This window comes from Protomyctophum parallelum, assembly GCF_964188405.1.
Source record: "Protomyctophum parallelum genome assembly, chromosome: 16".
In the NCBI taxonomy this organism is placed as follows: Eukaryota; Metazoa; Chordata; class Actinopteri; order Myctophiformes; family Myctophidae; genus Protomyctophum; species Protomyctophum parallelum.
This window is the reverse complement of record NC_139711.1, coordinates 15,577,301-15,594,226: the sequence shown is the minus strand read 5'-3', so window position 1 is coordinate 15,594,226 and position 16,926 is coordinate 15,577,301. Positions and strand designations below refer to the sequence as shown.

Here is a 16,926-nt window from a genome sequence, read left to right as displayed (position 1 = left end):
TCATTTATACTGGTCAAGGTCATTTGTACTTGTCAAGGTCATTTATACTGGTCAAGGTCATTTACTAGTCTTATTGAAGGTAATTTATACTGCTCAAGGTCATTGATATTGGTCAAGGTCATTAAGTGGCACGCTATAGTGCACGATTCTTCATCATTGTTGAGGATTTGAAAAAAGGTTAAATCGCAGAAAAGCGAAAGGCTAAAGTCCATTGTCACGGAGGGCATACTATAGTATGTTGTTTTTCTATTTTTGGTGGTGTGCGGGCTCCATCCAATAACTACACCAGTTGTGATGCAATAGAGTTTGCTGTGACCGTTGTGAATTATGGGTGGTGTGGTCTTTGCCAAGACGGTGGATTGTGGCCCATGCCTTCCTGCTGTTATTTGTCATGTTGGTGTTCTCTATATCTTTTCGTCCTGGGCATGACGTTAAACTGTTCCGTTCGAGAGGACCGGCGACCCTCGAATGTAAACAGCCACGAAAGGAAACTATGTGTGTGTGAGGTGTTCTATCATTTCATTCCAGTACTACTACTTTGGGTAGTGGCTGGACGTTTGTGTAGATATTGAAAAGGAGGGGGCGAGCAGGCTACCTTGTGGTAGGCCGTTCTTTTGGGCTTTCCATTTACTCCTCTGGTCATTTAACTGGACATAGAAGCGCCTGTTGTTGAGGAGGCTTTTCCTGACCATTGTGCGGTGTTGGACAGTGTCGTAGGCAGCAGAGAGATCTCTGAATGCTGCTCCAGTTATTTGTTTTCCCTCAAACCCATCCTCAATGTGTTGGGTGAGGTTGAGCTCTGTCCAGCACAGGACGGGACGGAAACCAGCTTGGTCTTTAGTCAGCTTGGTGTCTATGAGTGGTATGAGGCGTTGGAGTAGCAGCCTCTCTTGTAGGTGATGCAGAGGAGGGAAATGGGTCGGTAGCTCTTTGGGGGTGATGGGTCTTTGCCAGGTTTGGGGATTGCAACCACTTTGGCCTTTCTCCAGACAGAAGGGATGGTTTTCTGTGCCATGCAGTTATTCAGTATCCCCACGAGCCAGGTCTTTGCGTTAGGTCCCAGGTGCTGTATCATTTCAGCCAGTATGTCATCAATCCCTGCTGCTTTTCCGGGTTTCAACTTTCCCATTGCAGTTTCGAGTTCTTCTAGGTCGAAGGGTTTGGTTTGAGGGCTGGCTGATTGAGGTTGGTCTGATACCACTGTGTGATGGTATTCTCCTGTGGGTCGGTGGCGGTGTTGGTCACAACTGGTGGCCAACAGTCGTAACCAACACCGCCACCGACCCACATAGAATACCATCGCACAGTGGTATCAGACCAACCACAATCAGCCAGTCCTCAAACCAAACCCTTCGACCTAGAAGAACTTGAAACTGCAATGGGAAAGTTGAAACCCGGAAAAGCAGCAGGGATTGATGACATGCTGGAAGAAATGATACAGCACCTGGGACCTAGCGCAAAGACCTGGCTTGTGGGGATGCTGAACACGTGCATGGCACAGAAAACCATCCCTTCTGTCTGGAGAAAGGCCAAAGTGGTTGCAATCCCTAAACCTGGCAAAGACCCATTATCCCCGAAGAGCTACCGACCCATTTCCTTCCTCTGCATCACCTACAAGCTCTATGAGAGGCACTAACATTTCTGAACAGACTATATTTACATCAATATGTCTGGGTCCCCACATACTCACTCAGGGTTGACGTGTCACACCTGCAGTGATGGGAGGGGCACCAAAATGTGGTGTTTTGATTGGTTGATGGGGGCACTCCCTTAGTATAAAAGTGTATGTTTTGTGTACACATGACCTGATGAAGATCAAATAGATCGAAACGTTGTCAGTATTTCAATACAGAACGTTTTTTTTACACCTGTGATGTGCGGGCTCCATCCAATACCTACACCAGTTGTGATGCAACAGAGTTTGCTGTGACCGTTGTGAATTATGGGTGGTGTGGTCTTTGCCAAGACGGTGGATTGTGGCTCATGCCTTCCTGCTGTTATTTGTCATGTTGGTGTTCTCTATATCTTTTCGTCCTGGGCATGACGTTAAACTGTTCCGTTCGAGAGGACCGGCAACCCTCGAATGTAAACAGGAGTAGCAGCCTCTCTTGTAGGTGATGCAGAGGAGGGAAATGGGTCGGTAGCTCTTTGGGGATGATGGGTCTTTGCCAGGTTTGGGGATTGCAACCACTTTGGCCTTTCTCCAGACAGAAGGGATGGTTTTCTGTGCCATGCATGTATTCAGTATCCCCACGAGCCAGGTCTTTGCGTTAGGTCCCAGGTGCTGTATCATTTCTGCCAGTATGTCATCAATCCCTGCTGCTTTTCCGGGTTTCAACTTTCCCATTGCAGTTTCGAGTTCTTCTAGGTCGAAGGGTTTGGTTTGAGGGCTGGCTGATTGAGGTTGGTCTGATACCACTGTGCGATGGTATTCTCCTGTGGGTCGGTGGCGGTTTTTCGCGTCTCGGTTCCTCAGGTGCAAGCTGCATAGTTGGGTTTGTGTGTGTCTTTCTTTTTCTGTCTTTCTTTCTTAGGACGGAGATCAAGGTAGACGCCGTTGGAAGGCTCAACACAAGCCGATGCCCCTAGAGATCCATCCCAAAGCTTCCCTCAGGGAGTTCAGCAAGCCAGCTAGCCAGCAAGCCTGCCCAGTCAGCGAACGCAGCCAGTCGGCTCCGCCAGTCAGCCAGTGTAGAAAGTCAGGCTGCCAAGCCAGAGCATATCAGCCGTTGCAGTCAGCCACTGCAGCCATACCAGCCTTGCTCAGTCAGCTCAGCCAGGCCTCTCTCGAGGCCTGGCTCTCTGTCTGCCTGGCCCGGTCTGCCCTGCCCTGCCTTGCAGCAACAGAACCAGCCTTTCTGGCAAGCCAGCCAGCTCAGAATGCGAGCTGAGCAAGCCAGTGCAGCAGCAAGCCCAGACTAGGTTACCGCAGCCTTACTGTGCAGCCACAGCCACTCAGCCAAGACCAGCAGGAGCTGGCCAGGCTCCAACCCTTGCAGCGCAGCCTTAGGCCGGATAGTCCCCCTGCCTGCACTTTGTTGCCTTCCTGGCCTGTCTGCCTGCCTAGGCGCCTCGGTCTTCCTGTCTGTCTGCCTTGGCCTGCCTGTCTGAAACTGGTTTAGACTAACTGCGTGCTTGCCAGCTGCGTTGGCTTGCTGAGCTCGTATTCTGAGCTGGCTGGCTTGCTAGCAAGGCTGGTTCTGTTGCTGCAAGGCAGGGCAGGGCAGACCGGGCCAGGCAGACAGAGAGCCAGGCCTCGAGAGAGGCCTGGCTGAGCTGACTGAGCAAGGCTGGTATGGCTGCAATGGCGGACTGCAAGGGCTGATATGCTCTGGCTTGTCAGCCTGACTTTCTACACTGGCTGACTGGCGGAGCTGGCTGGCTGCGTTGGCTGACTGGGCGGGCTTGCTGGCTAGCTGGCTTGCTGGGCTCCCTGAGGGAAGCTTTGGGATGGATCTCTAGGGGCATCGGCTTGTGTTGAGCCTTCCAACGGCGTCTACCTTGATCTTCATCCTAAGAAAGACAGACAGAAAAAGAAAGACACACACAAAGTCAACTATGCAGTTTCCACATGAGGAAGGTAGGCAGGAAGGCAGGCAGGCACGCAGGCAGGCACAAGCTGCCTGCGTGCTTGCTTCGCCCTCCAGTTGCTGCTCCAGTTATTTGTTTTCCCTCAAACCCATCCTCAATGTGTTGGGTGAGGTTGAGCTCTGTCCAGCACAGGACGGGACGGAAACCAGCTTGGTCTTTAGTCAGCTTGGTGTCTGAGTGGTATGAGGCGTTGGAGTAGCAGCCTCTCTTGTAGGTGATGCAGAGGAGGGAAATGGGTCGGTAGCTCTTTGAGGATGATGGGTCTTTGCCAGGTTTGGGGATTGCAACCACTTTGGCCTTTCTCCAGACAGAAGGGATGGTTTTCTGTGCCATGCATGTGTTCAGCATCCCCACGAGCCAGGTCTTTGCGTTAGGTTCCAGGTGCTGTATAATTTCTGCCAGTATGTCATCAATCCCTGCTGCTTTTCCGGGTTTCGAGTTCTTCTAGGTCGAATGGTTTGGTTTGAGGGCTGGCTGATTGTGGTTGGTCTGATACCACTGTGCGATGGTATTCTCCTGTGGGTCGGCGGCGGTGTTGGTTACGACTGTTGGCCACCAGTTGTGATGCAACAGAGTTTGCTGTGACCGTTGTGAATTATGGGTGGCTCCCTGAGGTCCTTGATCGCCATTGGGTCCAACAGTGGTCATTGAAGCGTGCACACACACACGCACAGGCGCACATGCGTATGCACACCTGGACCTTTAAATGAACAACAACACAAAAACTAAGGCACTGGTGTCGGACTTCTGGTTTACCGGAACGGGGTTCAACTCCCTGCAGTGCCCTGCTCAATGTGTTGTATTTCATTCATTGGTCCATGGTCTCAGGTCATTGAGCGGCGCGCTATAGTGCGCGATTCTTCATCATTGTTGAGGATTTTTTAAAGGTGAAAATCAAGGAAAAGCAAAAGGCTATAGTCCATGGTCACGGACCGCATACTGGTCAAGGTATTTTATACTGGTGAAGATCATTTACTAGTCTTATAAAGGTCATTTATACTGGTCAAGGTCATTTACTAGTCTCATGAAGGTCATGTATACTGGTCACAGTCATATACTGGTCACGGTCATTTCTACTGGTGAAGGTAATTTATACTGGTCAAGGTCATTTGTACTTGTCAAGGTCATTTATACTGGTCAAGGTCATTTACTAGTCTTATTGAAGGTAATTTATACTGCTCAAGGTCATTGATATTGGTCAAGGTCATTAAGTGGCACGCTATAGTGCACGATTCTTCATCATTGTTGAGGATTTGAAAAAAGGTTAAATCGCAGAAAAGCGAAAGGCTAAAGTCCATTGTCACGGAGGGCATACTATAGTATGTCGTTTTTCTATTTTTGGTGGTGTGCGGGCTCCATCCAATAACTACACCAGTTGTGATGCAATAGAGTTTGCTGTGACCGTTGTGAATTATGGGTGGTGTGGTCTTTGCCAAGACGGTGGATTGTGGCCCATGCCTTCCTGCTGTTATTTGTCATGTTGGTGTTCTCTATATCTTTTCGTCCTGGGCATGACGTTAAACTGTTCCGTTCGAGAGGACCGGCAACCCTCGAATGTAAAAAGCCACGAAAGGAAACTATGTGTGTGTGAGGTGTTCTCTATCATTTAATTCCAGACTTTCCTTCGTTCATTCCCAACTTCACTGTCTATCTCCTGTGTTCTCCATTCATCTTGAGCGATACACAGTTGTCTGATGTGCGGGGGGAGGTGCCGGCTAGTGCATAAAGGCACAGGTGTCATTTAGGGCTGTGTCGACCAATTTGGTGTGACGTGATCGGCTCCAGCTTGAGCAGGCATACTCTGCTGTAGAGAAAGACAGGGCCATGGCAGTTGCACGGATTGTTTGTGGGTCTGCGCCCCTCTTGGAGTTCACTAGTTTTCACAGGATGTTATTGTGGGTGTTGACCGTGGCTTTTGTGTTCTCCAGGTGTTTTTTGAAGAAGAGGGTCCTGTCCAGTGTAACTCCAAGATACATGGGGTGGGTATGGTTGGAGAGTTTGTGACCATCCCAAGTGACGCTCAGTTCTTTTTTTGCGTCTCGGTTCCTCAGGTGGAAGCTGCATAGTTGGGTTTGTGTCTTTGTGAAAACCGTGTCTTTCTTTTTCTGTCTTTCTTTCTTAGGACGGAGATCAAGGTAGACACCGTTGGAAGGCTCAACACAAGCCGATGCCCCTAGAGATCCATCCCAAAGCTTCCCTCAGGGAGCTCATCAAGCCAGCTAGCCAGCAAGCCTGCCCAGTCAGCGAACGCAGCCAGTCAGCTCCGCCAGTCAGCCAGTGTAGAAAGTCAGGCTGCCAAGCCAGAGCATATCAGCCCTTGCAGTCAGCCACTGCAGCCATACTAGCCTTGCTCAGTCAGCTCAGCCAGGCCTCTCTCGAGGCCTGGCTCTCTGTCTGCCTGGCCCAGTCTGCTCCGCCCTGCCTTGCAGCAACAGAACCAGCCTTTCTGGCAAGCCAGCCAGCTCAGAATGCGAGCTGAGCAAGCCAGAGGTTGGGTGAGGTTGAGCTCTGTCCAGCACAGGAGCGGCCGGGACGGAAACCAGCTTGGTCTTTAGTCAGCTTGGTGTCTATGAGTGGCATGAGGCGTTGGAGTAGCAGCCTCTCTTGTAGGTGATGCAGAGGAGGGAAATGGGTCGGTAGCTCTTTGGGGATGATGGGTCTTTGCCAGGTTTGGGGATTGCAACCACTTTGGCCTTTCTCCAGACAGAAGGGATGGTTTTCTGTGCCATGCATTTATTCAGTATCCCCACGAGCCAGGTCTTTGCGTTAGGTCCCAGGTGCTCAACTTTCCCATTGCAGTTTCGAGTTCTTCTAGGTCGAAGGGTTTGGTTTGAGGGCTGGCTGATTGTGGTTGGTCTGATACCAACTGTGCGATGGTATTCTCCTGTGGGTCGGCGGCGGTGTTGGTTATGACTGTTGGCCACCAGTTGTGACGCAACAGAGTTCGCTGTGATCGTTGTGAATTATGGGTGGCTCCCTGAGGTCCTTGATCCCCATGGGGTCCAACAGTGGTCATTGAAGCGTGCACACACGCACGCACACACACATGCACCTACACACGCACGGGCGCACATGTGCATGCACACGCTAACCAAATGTAACTCTGAGAGTGTAACACATGTAACCAAATGGACCCTTACAGCTCTAACTCTGAGAGTATATATGGTGGCCGACAGGCACGTACAGGTCTAGTGTAACCAAATGGACCATTTGGTCCATGTCTGTAAGTCTGAGAGTGTAACACATGTAACCAAATGGACCCTTACAGGTCTGTCATTCTGAGAGTGTAACACATGTAACCAAATAGACCCTTACAGGTCTTTAACTCTGAGAGTGTAACACATGTAACCAAATTGACCCTTACAGGTCCAACACTGGTTATCGAAGCATGTACACACGCACGCACGTGTAACCAAATGGATCCTTACAGATCCAACACTGTTTTTTGTTAATCATCGAATGAAATGTGGGAGGTCGGCAAAAGAGAAAGTTTAAAAAATCAAAGCAAAGGTAATTCGAAAATGTTATTTTTGTGCTTTTGTGTTTCTCTTCTTTATACATTACTTTACTGTTTGAAATGTAAAATTTACATTTCAACGAAAGGACCTGTAAAGGACAACACAAAACCTAAGGCACTGGTGTCGTACTTCTGGTTTACCGGAACGGGGTTCAACTCCCTGCAGTGCCCTGCTCAATGTGTTGTATTTACATGGTTCATTGAACGGGGTTCAACTCCCTGCAGTGCCCTGCTCAATGTGTTGTATTTACATGGTTCATTGAACGGGGTTCAACTCCCTGCAGTGCCCTGCTCAATGTGTTGTATTTACATGGTTCATTGAACGGGGTTCAACTCCCTGCAGTGCCCTGCTCAATGTGTTGTATTTACATGGTTCATTGGTCCATGGTCTCAGAGGTCATTAGAGCGGCGCGCTATAGTGCGCGATTCTTCATCATTGTTGAGGATTTTAAAAAAGGTGAAAATCGCGGAAAAGTGAAGGGCTATAGTCTATGGTGTCGGACTGCATACTGGTCAAGGTAATTTATACTGGTCAAGGTAATTTACACTGATCAAGGTCATTTATACTGGTCAAGGTCATTTATACTGATCAAGGTCATTTATACTGGTGAAGGTCATTTATACTGATCAAGGTCATTTATACTGGTGAAGGTCATTTATACATGTCAAGGTCATTAATCCATGGTCTCGGAGGTCATACAATAGTATGTCGTTTTTTTTCGATTTCGGAGGATTTGAAAAAAAAAAGGTGAAAATCGCGGAAAAGAGAAAGGCTATAGTCCATGGTCACGGACCGCATACTGGTCAAGGTCATTTATACTGGTCAAGGTCATTTATACTGGTCAAGGTCATATATACTGGTGAAGGTCATATATACTGGTGAAGGTCATTTACTAATCTTATGAAGGTCATTTATACTGCTCAAGGTCAGTGATTGATTGATTGATTGTCGAATTACAGTACATTTCAAGCACAAACTCAATACTAAAAAGTTCCAGCATGTGTCTCCACAGTAAGCTGACAAAAACTGTGGGAGGTATAATGCGTCAAAATAAAGTTTATCTATAATAAAAACATAAATAATAATAATAAAAGGTCACAAAAACAATAGTATGGTTGCCTTCAGGCAACCACACTAATAACAAAGTGTGAATGTAGTTTCTAGGTGAAAGTGATTTTTAAATTTCCCCATTGACATGAATGGGAAAAGGCAAAAATTCACATTCAAGTATTTGTTCCTCGGAGACTGTAATCACTATAGTTACAAAACTTTTAGGGATAATTCAACATTATACCTAAAATTATTTAACCCTAAAATTTTATCGGTCTGCCTCATGGTGGCGCTATAACAGCCCACTTTACCTTTTGGCTTATAACTCTTGAACCGTAGGTCGTAAAACAAAAAATATATTTTCCCTGGATTCCTTGGGTCATGACGCATCTCCCCATATAGGCCACGCCCATTTCCGCCATGATAGATTTTCCGCCATTTTGAATTTTGTCCAAAACACACTTTATGCTTTTCCTCCTACAGATTTTGTCCAAATCTCACAGAATTCGGCACACGTGATCTCTGGACCCATCCAATTAAAACTGAACTGCAGAATTTTGAAAGTGCGTATCGTTCGGCCGTAATCGTCTTCCGAAGTTAGTAGGAGGGGCCTATATCACAAAAAATGCCATAAATCACGAACGGAATGTCCAATCCATCCCAAATTTGAATCACATGTCCGGGGTGGTTCAATCAACCAAGTTCTAAAAGCAATTCCATTTTCATCCATAGGGGGCGCCGCAAATGCGAGAAATGTAACCGTTTGTCGCAAAAACATGAATTTCGGGGGTTAAATCCCCTCCGAATTACTTACGCATGATCTAAGGCGTGACTTGAAATTGTAATTGGCTGGCAATACTAGTGGGAGGGGCATATGTAAGCCACTGCGGCAACCACACTCTGCAATTTTTTTAAATTGCGAATTTTCTAGTTACCTCCTTTATGATGAATTCCTGTTCTGTTCTTTGACTATAATTTGTACGTCTCTAAATGTCCAAGGTGGACCCTCTTGTAAACAAGTGCAATGCTTTATTTGGTCGTCCACTCACAGTTAACAGTCTTTGTATTGAGTTGTGCTTGAAATGTACTGTAATTCTGCTAACTGTTAATAAATAATTCAATGCTGTTTTGTTTTGCTTTTGTTTTTATTATCTTTTCCGCTCTGTAAAGCACTTTGAGCTACATTTATGTATGAAAGGTGCTATATAAATAAAGTTTATTATTATTATTATTATTATTAATAATTAATCAATCAATAGACTGACTGAGCTCTCGTTCCACACTCCAGTCCAGTTTGTGGCGGTAATGCACCTAATACCTGGTTTGCCAACCAATAAACAATACAAAAGAATAGGGCCTGGGTAGTGTTGCCATGTCCGCTTATTATAAGCGACATTTGGCTTGTTTTTCCTGTAAAGTTGCTACTAAATATTTGTAGTTCTCTCACACAATCTGGCAACACTAGGCCTGGGGCGGTTCCAGTTCAGCAGAAGCAGGAGGAAACAGGAAAGGTTATATTAGGAGGAGGAGGCATTTCTCTGAGCAGCATTTTGTCTTCTACACCGCCAAGCAGCGCCAATTATTTTCTTTTAACTTTGGCTGGAAACGTCGCGGTTCACACAGGTATAATTAATAATATATGATTTGCATGATAAACTACACACCTATATTTAATTCTTGCATGTGGTAACTGTGAACAAATTGCTAGTACAAACAGTTTGATACAGGCTCGCGTTTTGTAGCTGTTGTCGTATCGCAAAAAACGAGCTAACAAGCTAGGTAGCTATAAACACATATCGCCATCTTGCCCATTCAGTAGGGCAGGACTTTTTTGTCAACCCTTTAGCCGCAACGGCAGTGGTAATTTGTCGACAGTTCCACGAGCACGTATAACACTATACATTGTTTTTAAGTTGTTAATGTGCAGATCTCTTCTCCTTTGCAGATGGCTGAGGCAGACCGACCAGGAAAGCTCTTCATTGGGGGCTTGAACACTGAGACGAACGAGAAGGCCCTGGAGCAGTATTTCAGCAAATATGGAAGAATCGTAGAAGGTACTAATGAATGGACAAATGCAACAAAATAAGCGAAACGTTTGGTGTCTGTACAGTACTGTTTTATAGCAACTTGTTATCATTATTTTCAGTCCTCCTGATGAAAGACCGAGAGACGAATAAGTCGAGAGGCTTTGCCTTTGTTACATTTGAGAGCCCCGCTGACGCAAAGGACGCCGCACGTGAAATGAACGGAAAGGTAAAGGGCATTTTGCCATATTATTGATACAATCAGACATGCCATTGCCATCATGGATTTGTCTTTATAATAGCTGCATTATGTTGCTATTATTACAGTCCCTTGATGGTAAGCCAATCAAGGTGGAGCAAGCTACCAAGCCTCAGTTTGAAACGGCAGCGAGGCGAGGACCACCACCACCATTCCAGTCCCGCAGTCGTGGTCCTCCCAGAGGACCCAGGGGTTCCAGGGGAGGCCCCAGTGGCATGAGAGGCCCACCATCCAGAGGTATTTGATCCACTGAATTTGCCATTGGAATGGAAAGATGACAAAAAATCCACTTTGAACTGTTTTTTTTTATTATTACTTGTGCCCTGGTGTTTTCTAAGCTTATTCTGTTTTGATGCCCACGTGTCTTGTCTGTCGAAAGACTACTATGATAACGTAGGGAATGTAGAACCCTTCTTTAAAGGAGGGATGTCATCCAGAGGTCCACCACGACCCCGTGAGCGTCCACCACCACCACCCCCCATGAAAAGAGGACCCCCAATCCGCAATGGAGGTCCTCCAGCCAAGCGCTCAGCCCCTTCTGGTCCCATGAGCAGAGGTAAGTTAGATCAGATATGTGAAAATATCACTTTCGATTGGTGATTTAATTTGGTTGCACACTGGGCTCGTTTTTGGGGAAACCGATGGAGAAATGCCACTAAAAATCCGAAAAACGCGTTCGGTGTGTTAAGACCTTAATTCTATTGTAATTTACCGGGGTCATGATATCTATGTTCCCAATTTAGGGTTAGCTTTATTGTAAGTGTGGAACAAATAACTTATTTTGCGGGGTGAGGATAGGTTTATTATTGTAAGCACGGAACAAATAACCTTTTTTTGCAGGGTGGACCTGGGGAACATGGGTACGCTCCCAATTTACCTTCTTGCATACTTAATGTGTTTATCCTCCAAATGGATATAATTCGTATCTCAGGCTGTTACTGATCAAACACACACACACGCACTAGCAAGATTACTATGAGAAGAGAATAGAGCTCCAGGGTGGGGGTAGTTATCAGTGAGAACCAATCATATCACTAAGCATTGTTTTCAACTTTGCTTCGCGGTCGCAACTTGGCAGATTGCAAGGGAAGTGAGAAGGATCACACTTAATCTTAGCTGCGGCTAGCGCTGTAGCTGTGATTGGTTACTACACACCTATTTGTTGCATATAAAATCGCCAATCAAACTTGTTGGCAATGCATTCATCGATTTTCTTGTTGGAGCCTTATAACACTTTGAGAATTACTTTGTAGTGGCAGAAAAGGGTTTCTATGCAGAAATGGGGCCTGAAACCTGACAAAACACAATGGAATGAGCATAGGTCACCTAAGCAGGACAGCATATGAGCTTCTAGATCTGCTATTTTTCAATAGCTAAAGTATAACCTAATGCTTAAAACACAAAGGGGTTCCCGCCCAGAATGGGTTAATAAGTTCAAAGTAACACCTGAGAAGACAGTTTGGTAGAGAATAGAAGGAAGATTAGGATCAGCTAATCAAGGGGGGGGGGACAGTCAAACTGGAAGGGCTGTGATCGTGGGCATGATCACTGGAAGGGACATGAGAGAACACCTGACATGATGGTCAAACAATTGGAACATATGCTGCCAAAATGTTAAGCTAACTTTGTCACGTAGAATAAGAGTATAAAATGAGGAAGGTTTGGAGGACGAAGTGTGCGTCTATCAGATCGTGTGGATACTCTGTCCGATTGTGCTACGCGTCTTGCTGAATAAGCCCCTGCCTGATTATTTCACCTGTGTATTATCATCCCTGAACTTCCAGAAGCTGATCTTACAATATCAACTTTTGAAGTCAATGAGACCATCTGCGTTCAAATCGGGTTTTAAAGCTGCTTGCCCCCTAAGTGCAGGCCTACAGCTACATGGGACTCTTGGCACTCGCTGATTGGATTGTAACATTCCGTTAGTTTGAAGAAGCCACTTTTTGTATGCCATTTGTTGATTACTTTTTTTTGTTACAGCACCCATGTCCAGGGACAGAGATCCCTACGGTCCACCTCCGCCTCGCAGAGACTCATTGAGGAGGGACGAGTATCCATCACCAAGAGATGACCATTACAGCTCAAAGGACGGGTATGTAGCCAGTAGGACAAGTAATATTAACACCCTGAGCGGCAAGGACTGAGTTCTCCGCTCAATCAATTGGTAGCGCCCAGCGCTCAGGACGGAGATTGATAAAAAAGGACGGAGATTATTCGCATCGCTCCACAGGCTGGGAGCCTGTGGAGCTCGAATAACATTCAATGTTATTTTCTGGTGGGACGCCATCAAACATGTCTCTCCCCCCCCCACCCCATTTTAGCCGACAAGACCGAAAATCTTAAAACGTGAATAACTCTTGATCTAAATAATTCCGTCCAATTCTAAGAAAAGATTGTTTTAGACGGTCTATCGGTCTATTAATCATACCTCCCGTTTTTGTTTGGCTACATCAAGCTACTACATCAAGCTACATCAAGCTAGCTGCTATAAATCGCTGGGCACTCTGATTTAATGGATTAACAGTTCTACTGCATAACCCCGCTATTTAATCCAATATTCTACACTGCTTAGAGTGTCTTATTCTTTAATGATACCAATTCCTAAAATCTGTAAAATTAAAATAATTTTCCATCTATTAAAAAATATTATGGAAAAAAATGTGAGTGGCCTCATTTTAAACTTTATAGTGCAAATGTTAAACTTTTTTTTTATAGCTACTCCAGTCGTGACTACAATTCCAGGGAGACACAGGATTATGCACTGCCTCCCAGGGATTACTCCTATCGAGAATACTCCAATTCCACTTCGAGAGAGGATTATAGTTCAGCGTCCAGAGGATATAGGTAGGTTTGTGGTATTATTGAAAGATGGAATGCCGTGAAAAAAAAGTGTACAGAAAGTGTTAAAAGGATTTTATGTGGCCACACCCACCAGTTCATTAAGTTTGCCTGGTGTGTGATGATGGTGATCCACCTGAACTGAAGCTGCAGCCACAGGCTGTTGTTGGATGATAATGTATCGTAGATAATGTCACTATATCAGTCATTTTGATTGGGCCTTTGACCTGGGCCTCAATTTGGCCTTTCGAGAAACCAAAAATACACAGGGAAGACATATTTCAATATTCTAACCACACCTGGGCGTCTATTAGAGTAATGTTAACTCCATAGACACATACAAAACAAAGTACAGAAATCATGGCACTTCATCTTTAAGATGACGAGAAGTGATTGGAGATGATATGCATCCCATAAAAAGTAACTAACAATGACACTTGTATGTAGTGACCGTGATGGCTATGCAGCAGGAGGACGGGAACCCAGAACCTATATGGACCGTCCAAGTGGTGGTCGAGACTCCTATGATGGTTATGGTAAGATTGGACCACAGTGAAATGAGGACAGATCTGACGAGAACTAGGGCTACACAATTAATTCTGAAGGCTATTGAAGACTCACTACTACAAAATCACAAGAGGCTGCTTTTTTTCTCCCACCTGATGAAAAGGTGTTTCAGGCAGCCTCTTAACAATTTGGATGCCGCCAGCATCTTTCAAAATATAAGCGCTAGAGTGCCAGCCGATATGGGAGATTTTACTCAGAAAAGCCCCGCCTTGTGTTCCCCCCCCCCCCCCCCCCCCATGTCTCCCCCCCATGTCTCCCACCGGGAGACATGATCTTCCATTCTTACCTCACGCTGGTCACGCTAAAGTCTCTCTAGAAGCGTTAATATTCCAAATGAGAGGCATGCTGAAGTCAAAAATGAAGACTTTGACCATCTGGTCAAAAGCATGGAGAGTAACCTAGATTAGGAGATACAACTCATACGAGCCATTCTTTCTGAGCCGTAAACAAGGAAGTGAACGGCAGCGCGCATGCGTGAAACAGCAAGGAGTACGGTGCAGAAGGAGGCCAAAAAAACCCAAGTTTGTTTTATATCAATAAAAAAGCCCCAAAGATGTGTATACACGTCCACGGCCACCTGCGGTTTGATTAAAAAATACGTGTGTACACGGCCAAATGTGTTAAATGATGCTCTGTTTTGCCGAATCCCTGACCTGCAATTATTGTTCTTTTTCATTACATATAACCGTGGATTGGTCTCCCCTTTTTTTTACCCAAATTGTTTTTTTTCCGTTTTTCTTTTTTGACAACTTCTGGGGAAAAAATAGAAAAAAACCATGTGAGCGTATCCCAATTCATCAGTCACAATCAATATTCATTGAAATTCAACAACACATCAACAGAGTTGCAGTTTCTTGTCACTGTCGAGTGCAAATGCAATCCCAATGCACGCTACCTAATGTGCCCTTGGAAGTGGGCAACCATAATCTCAAAGGAATCTCAAAAAGTCCTTGGAAACATCTCTTGAGCACTCAAAACCACAGGGTTTGTACTTTGAGAGCACTCCCTCAAGGAGTAACCTTCACAAAACCATCAAGACCTCTGAAATCCACGTATGGTTCTAACATGGAGCTCTAAAAGGAAAAATGGCTACTCAATTCAAATGGCATGCTGAAACGGGTTGAATTACCATAGTAAGCTTGGATAAATTACTGCCCATATCTCACATAAACTTCCCATATTGAATTTCAGTCAGATCATTGGCATGATGGAAGACTTCATTTCAGTTGTTGTTTTTTAGCAGCATAAATTCTCACATTGGCAAACAAGAAATGGGCACATAACAGTGCAATAAATTGTATAAATTGAAACTTTCCAATTACCTGACCCATTGACCCTGCAGGTAACTCTCGCAGCGCCCCACCCTCAAGGGGCCCCCCACCCTCCTATGGTGGGAGCAGTGGAAGCAGTCGTTATGACGATTATGGAAGCAGTTCCCGGGATGGCTATGGCAGCCGTGACAGTTACCCCAGCAGTCGGAGTGATCCATATCCACCTAGCCGTGGTGATCGAATGGGCAGGCAGGAGAGGGGGCCGGCTCCCCCTGTCGAGAGAGGCTACCCTCCTCGTGATTCGTACAGCAGCTCAAGTCGTGGAGCACCTCGCGGGGGCCGTGGGGGAAATCGAGTTGATCGAGGAATGGCTCGCAGCAGATACTGAAAATGGACATGGGAATCACGTCAAAGCAAGCGTTAATGCCTATCGAGCTCAGTAAACACATGTATTATGGGAAGAAAAGATGACAAAGTAGCCATGTCTGATTTATGTGGATATATGAAGCTTTTTTTTTTTTAGCTGTTTATCCTATTTTTCCAGTTTCTTAAAGTGTAACAGTACAGGGTTGTTTTTGTTTTTTAATTTGCTTTATCCTGCCCGTGTAATGGTGTAGTTTTCGACGTGTTACAGTTTTTGTACCATTAGTGCTGTTGAAACATGCTATGCCCTTCGTCCTGGTTTCCTACATTAATAAAAGTTTTTAGGCAGATCTTGAGCACCGTTGATCAATATACAAAACATCGCACCAAAGACGATGACATGAATGTAATGTCTTCATTCCTAAGTACACAAATTTTGGATAGCGAGTTTTATATAGATCCCAATTGAGACTCATCAACTGACCTAAAGTAATTGATCACACACCAGTACCACTGTGCTTCCCTATGGTCCCTACTGTTGGGGTTTAGGCAAATGTCACTGTTAAAACTTTCCAATCATGTAGTTTCCTTGGAAATGGACCCATCCGCAGCATAAAGTCAAAGTATGATGGATTGCAACGACAAAACCAAAGACCACAACAGCCAAATGCAAGAGTCTTTTCAGCTCAACTGATAGTCAACAGCTGGTAAGCAAAGCAAACCTCTTTGTTTCTCGTCTGTAAATGAGTTTCTCATTGTCCTGTATTACAATCTCCACTCAAACGCTGCTGTTCAAGACCACTTGTGCTTCAGGGGACCAAAAAAAGATCGGGTCATCAGATTTTGGCTTTTTCATTAAACATGGCATCAATTTCTGCAACTACCTCAGAAGTGACCTCCCAAGTCAACAATGAAAATTGTACAACCCTTTTTGTTGTCGCTGAAGAATCTTTTTGCCTACCCTTCCCCAACTTTTATATAAAGTAATTGGCAACTTTTTTTCTTTTTGTAATTTATAAGCAATTTGCTAGTTTTGAATGTTTATATACCGGTACATTGTACATATTTAAAAGCAAATTCTCAGTGTGTGAACCGTTTCCTCAAGCATGCCAATTCTGATAATGGAGACCTCTGGAAGAACATCATCCAACCAGCCAAACTGGAAACTGAATCATTGAAGCGCAAAAAACAAAAAGTGCAGTCGGACCAAGGATCACAGGGTTTCCTTTTCATGTTTTTGAATAGTACCTAACTGAGAGGGAGGCATCATATTAACATTGGTGTCCTTGTTGCAGGATGAGGATGGCTGCTGTGACCCCTAGCAATGTCCCGGACAAGTCTTCACTGCTCCAATGACTAATGGAGGCTCATTCGAGGCTACCCATAAGGTATGTTCTGTACAACATGCTTGCATAAGCGATAATATCTGGATGTATGCCAGG

The 16,926-nt window shown here is 45.3% G+C and overlaps 1 protein-coding gene across 2 annotated transcripts; it reads left to right on the top strand.

Annotated features, from left to right (window-relative positions):
* Window positions 1-9,662: 9,662 nt before the first annotated feature.
* Window positions 9,663-15,834, top strand: rbmx (RNA binding motif protein X-linked). Of its 2 annotated transcripts, none has more exons than XM_083785727.1 (9): window positions 9,663-9,782; window positions 10,105-10,213; window positions 10,306-10,412; window positions 10,511-10,679; window positions 10,849-10,998; window positions 12,426-12,537; window positions 13,161-13,289; window positions 13,731-13,819; window positions 15,193-15,834. In XM_083785727.1, exons 2-9 carry the CDS (start codon window positions 10,105-10,107, stop codon window positions 15,507-15,509), a joined length of 1,182 nt encoding a protein of 393 aa, XP_083641853.1. In that variant the 5' UTR covers window positions 9,663-9,782; the 3' UTR covers window positions 15,510-15,834. The 2 variants fall into 2 exon arrangements, with proteins under 2 accessions (XP_083641853.1, XP_083641852.1); XM_083785726.1 differs by having other exon boundaries at window positions 10,822-10,998.
* Window positions 15,835-16,926: the final 1,092 nt, after the last annotated feature.

Bases quoted from the DNA above. Each gene is read 5' to 3' on its own strand.
- rbmx (XM_083785726.1), top strand. From the start codon at position 10,105: ATGGCTGAGGCAGACCGACCAGGAAAGCTCTTCATTGGGGGCTTGAAC. The intron at 10,413-10,510 runs GTAAAGGGCATT...CTATTATTACAG, and splicing joins CACGTGAAATGAACGGAAAG to TCCCTTGATGGTAAGCCAAT. The intron at 13,290-13,730 runs GTAGGTTTGTGG...ACTTGTATGTAG, and splicing joins TCAGCGTCCAGAGGATATAG to TGACCGTGATGGCTATGCAG.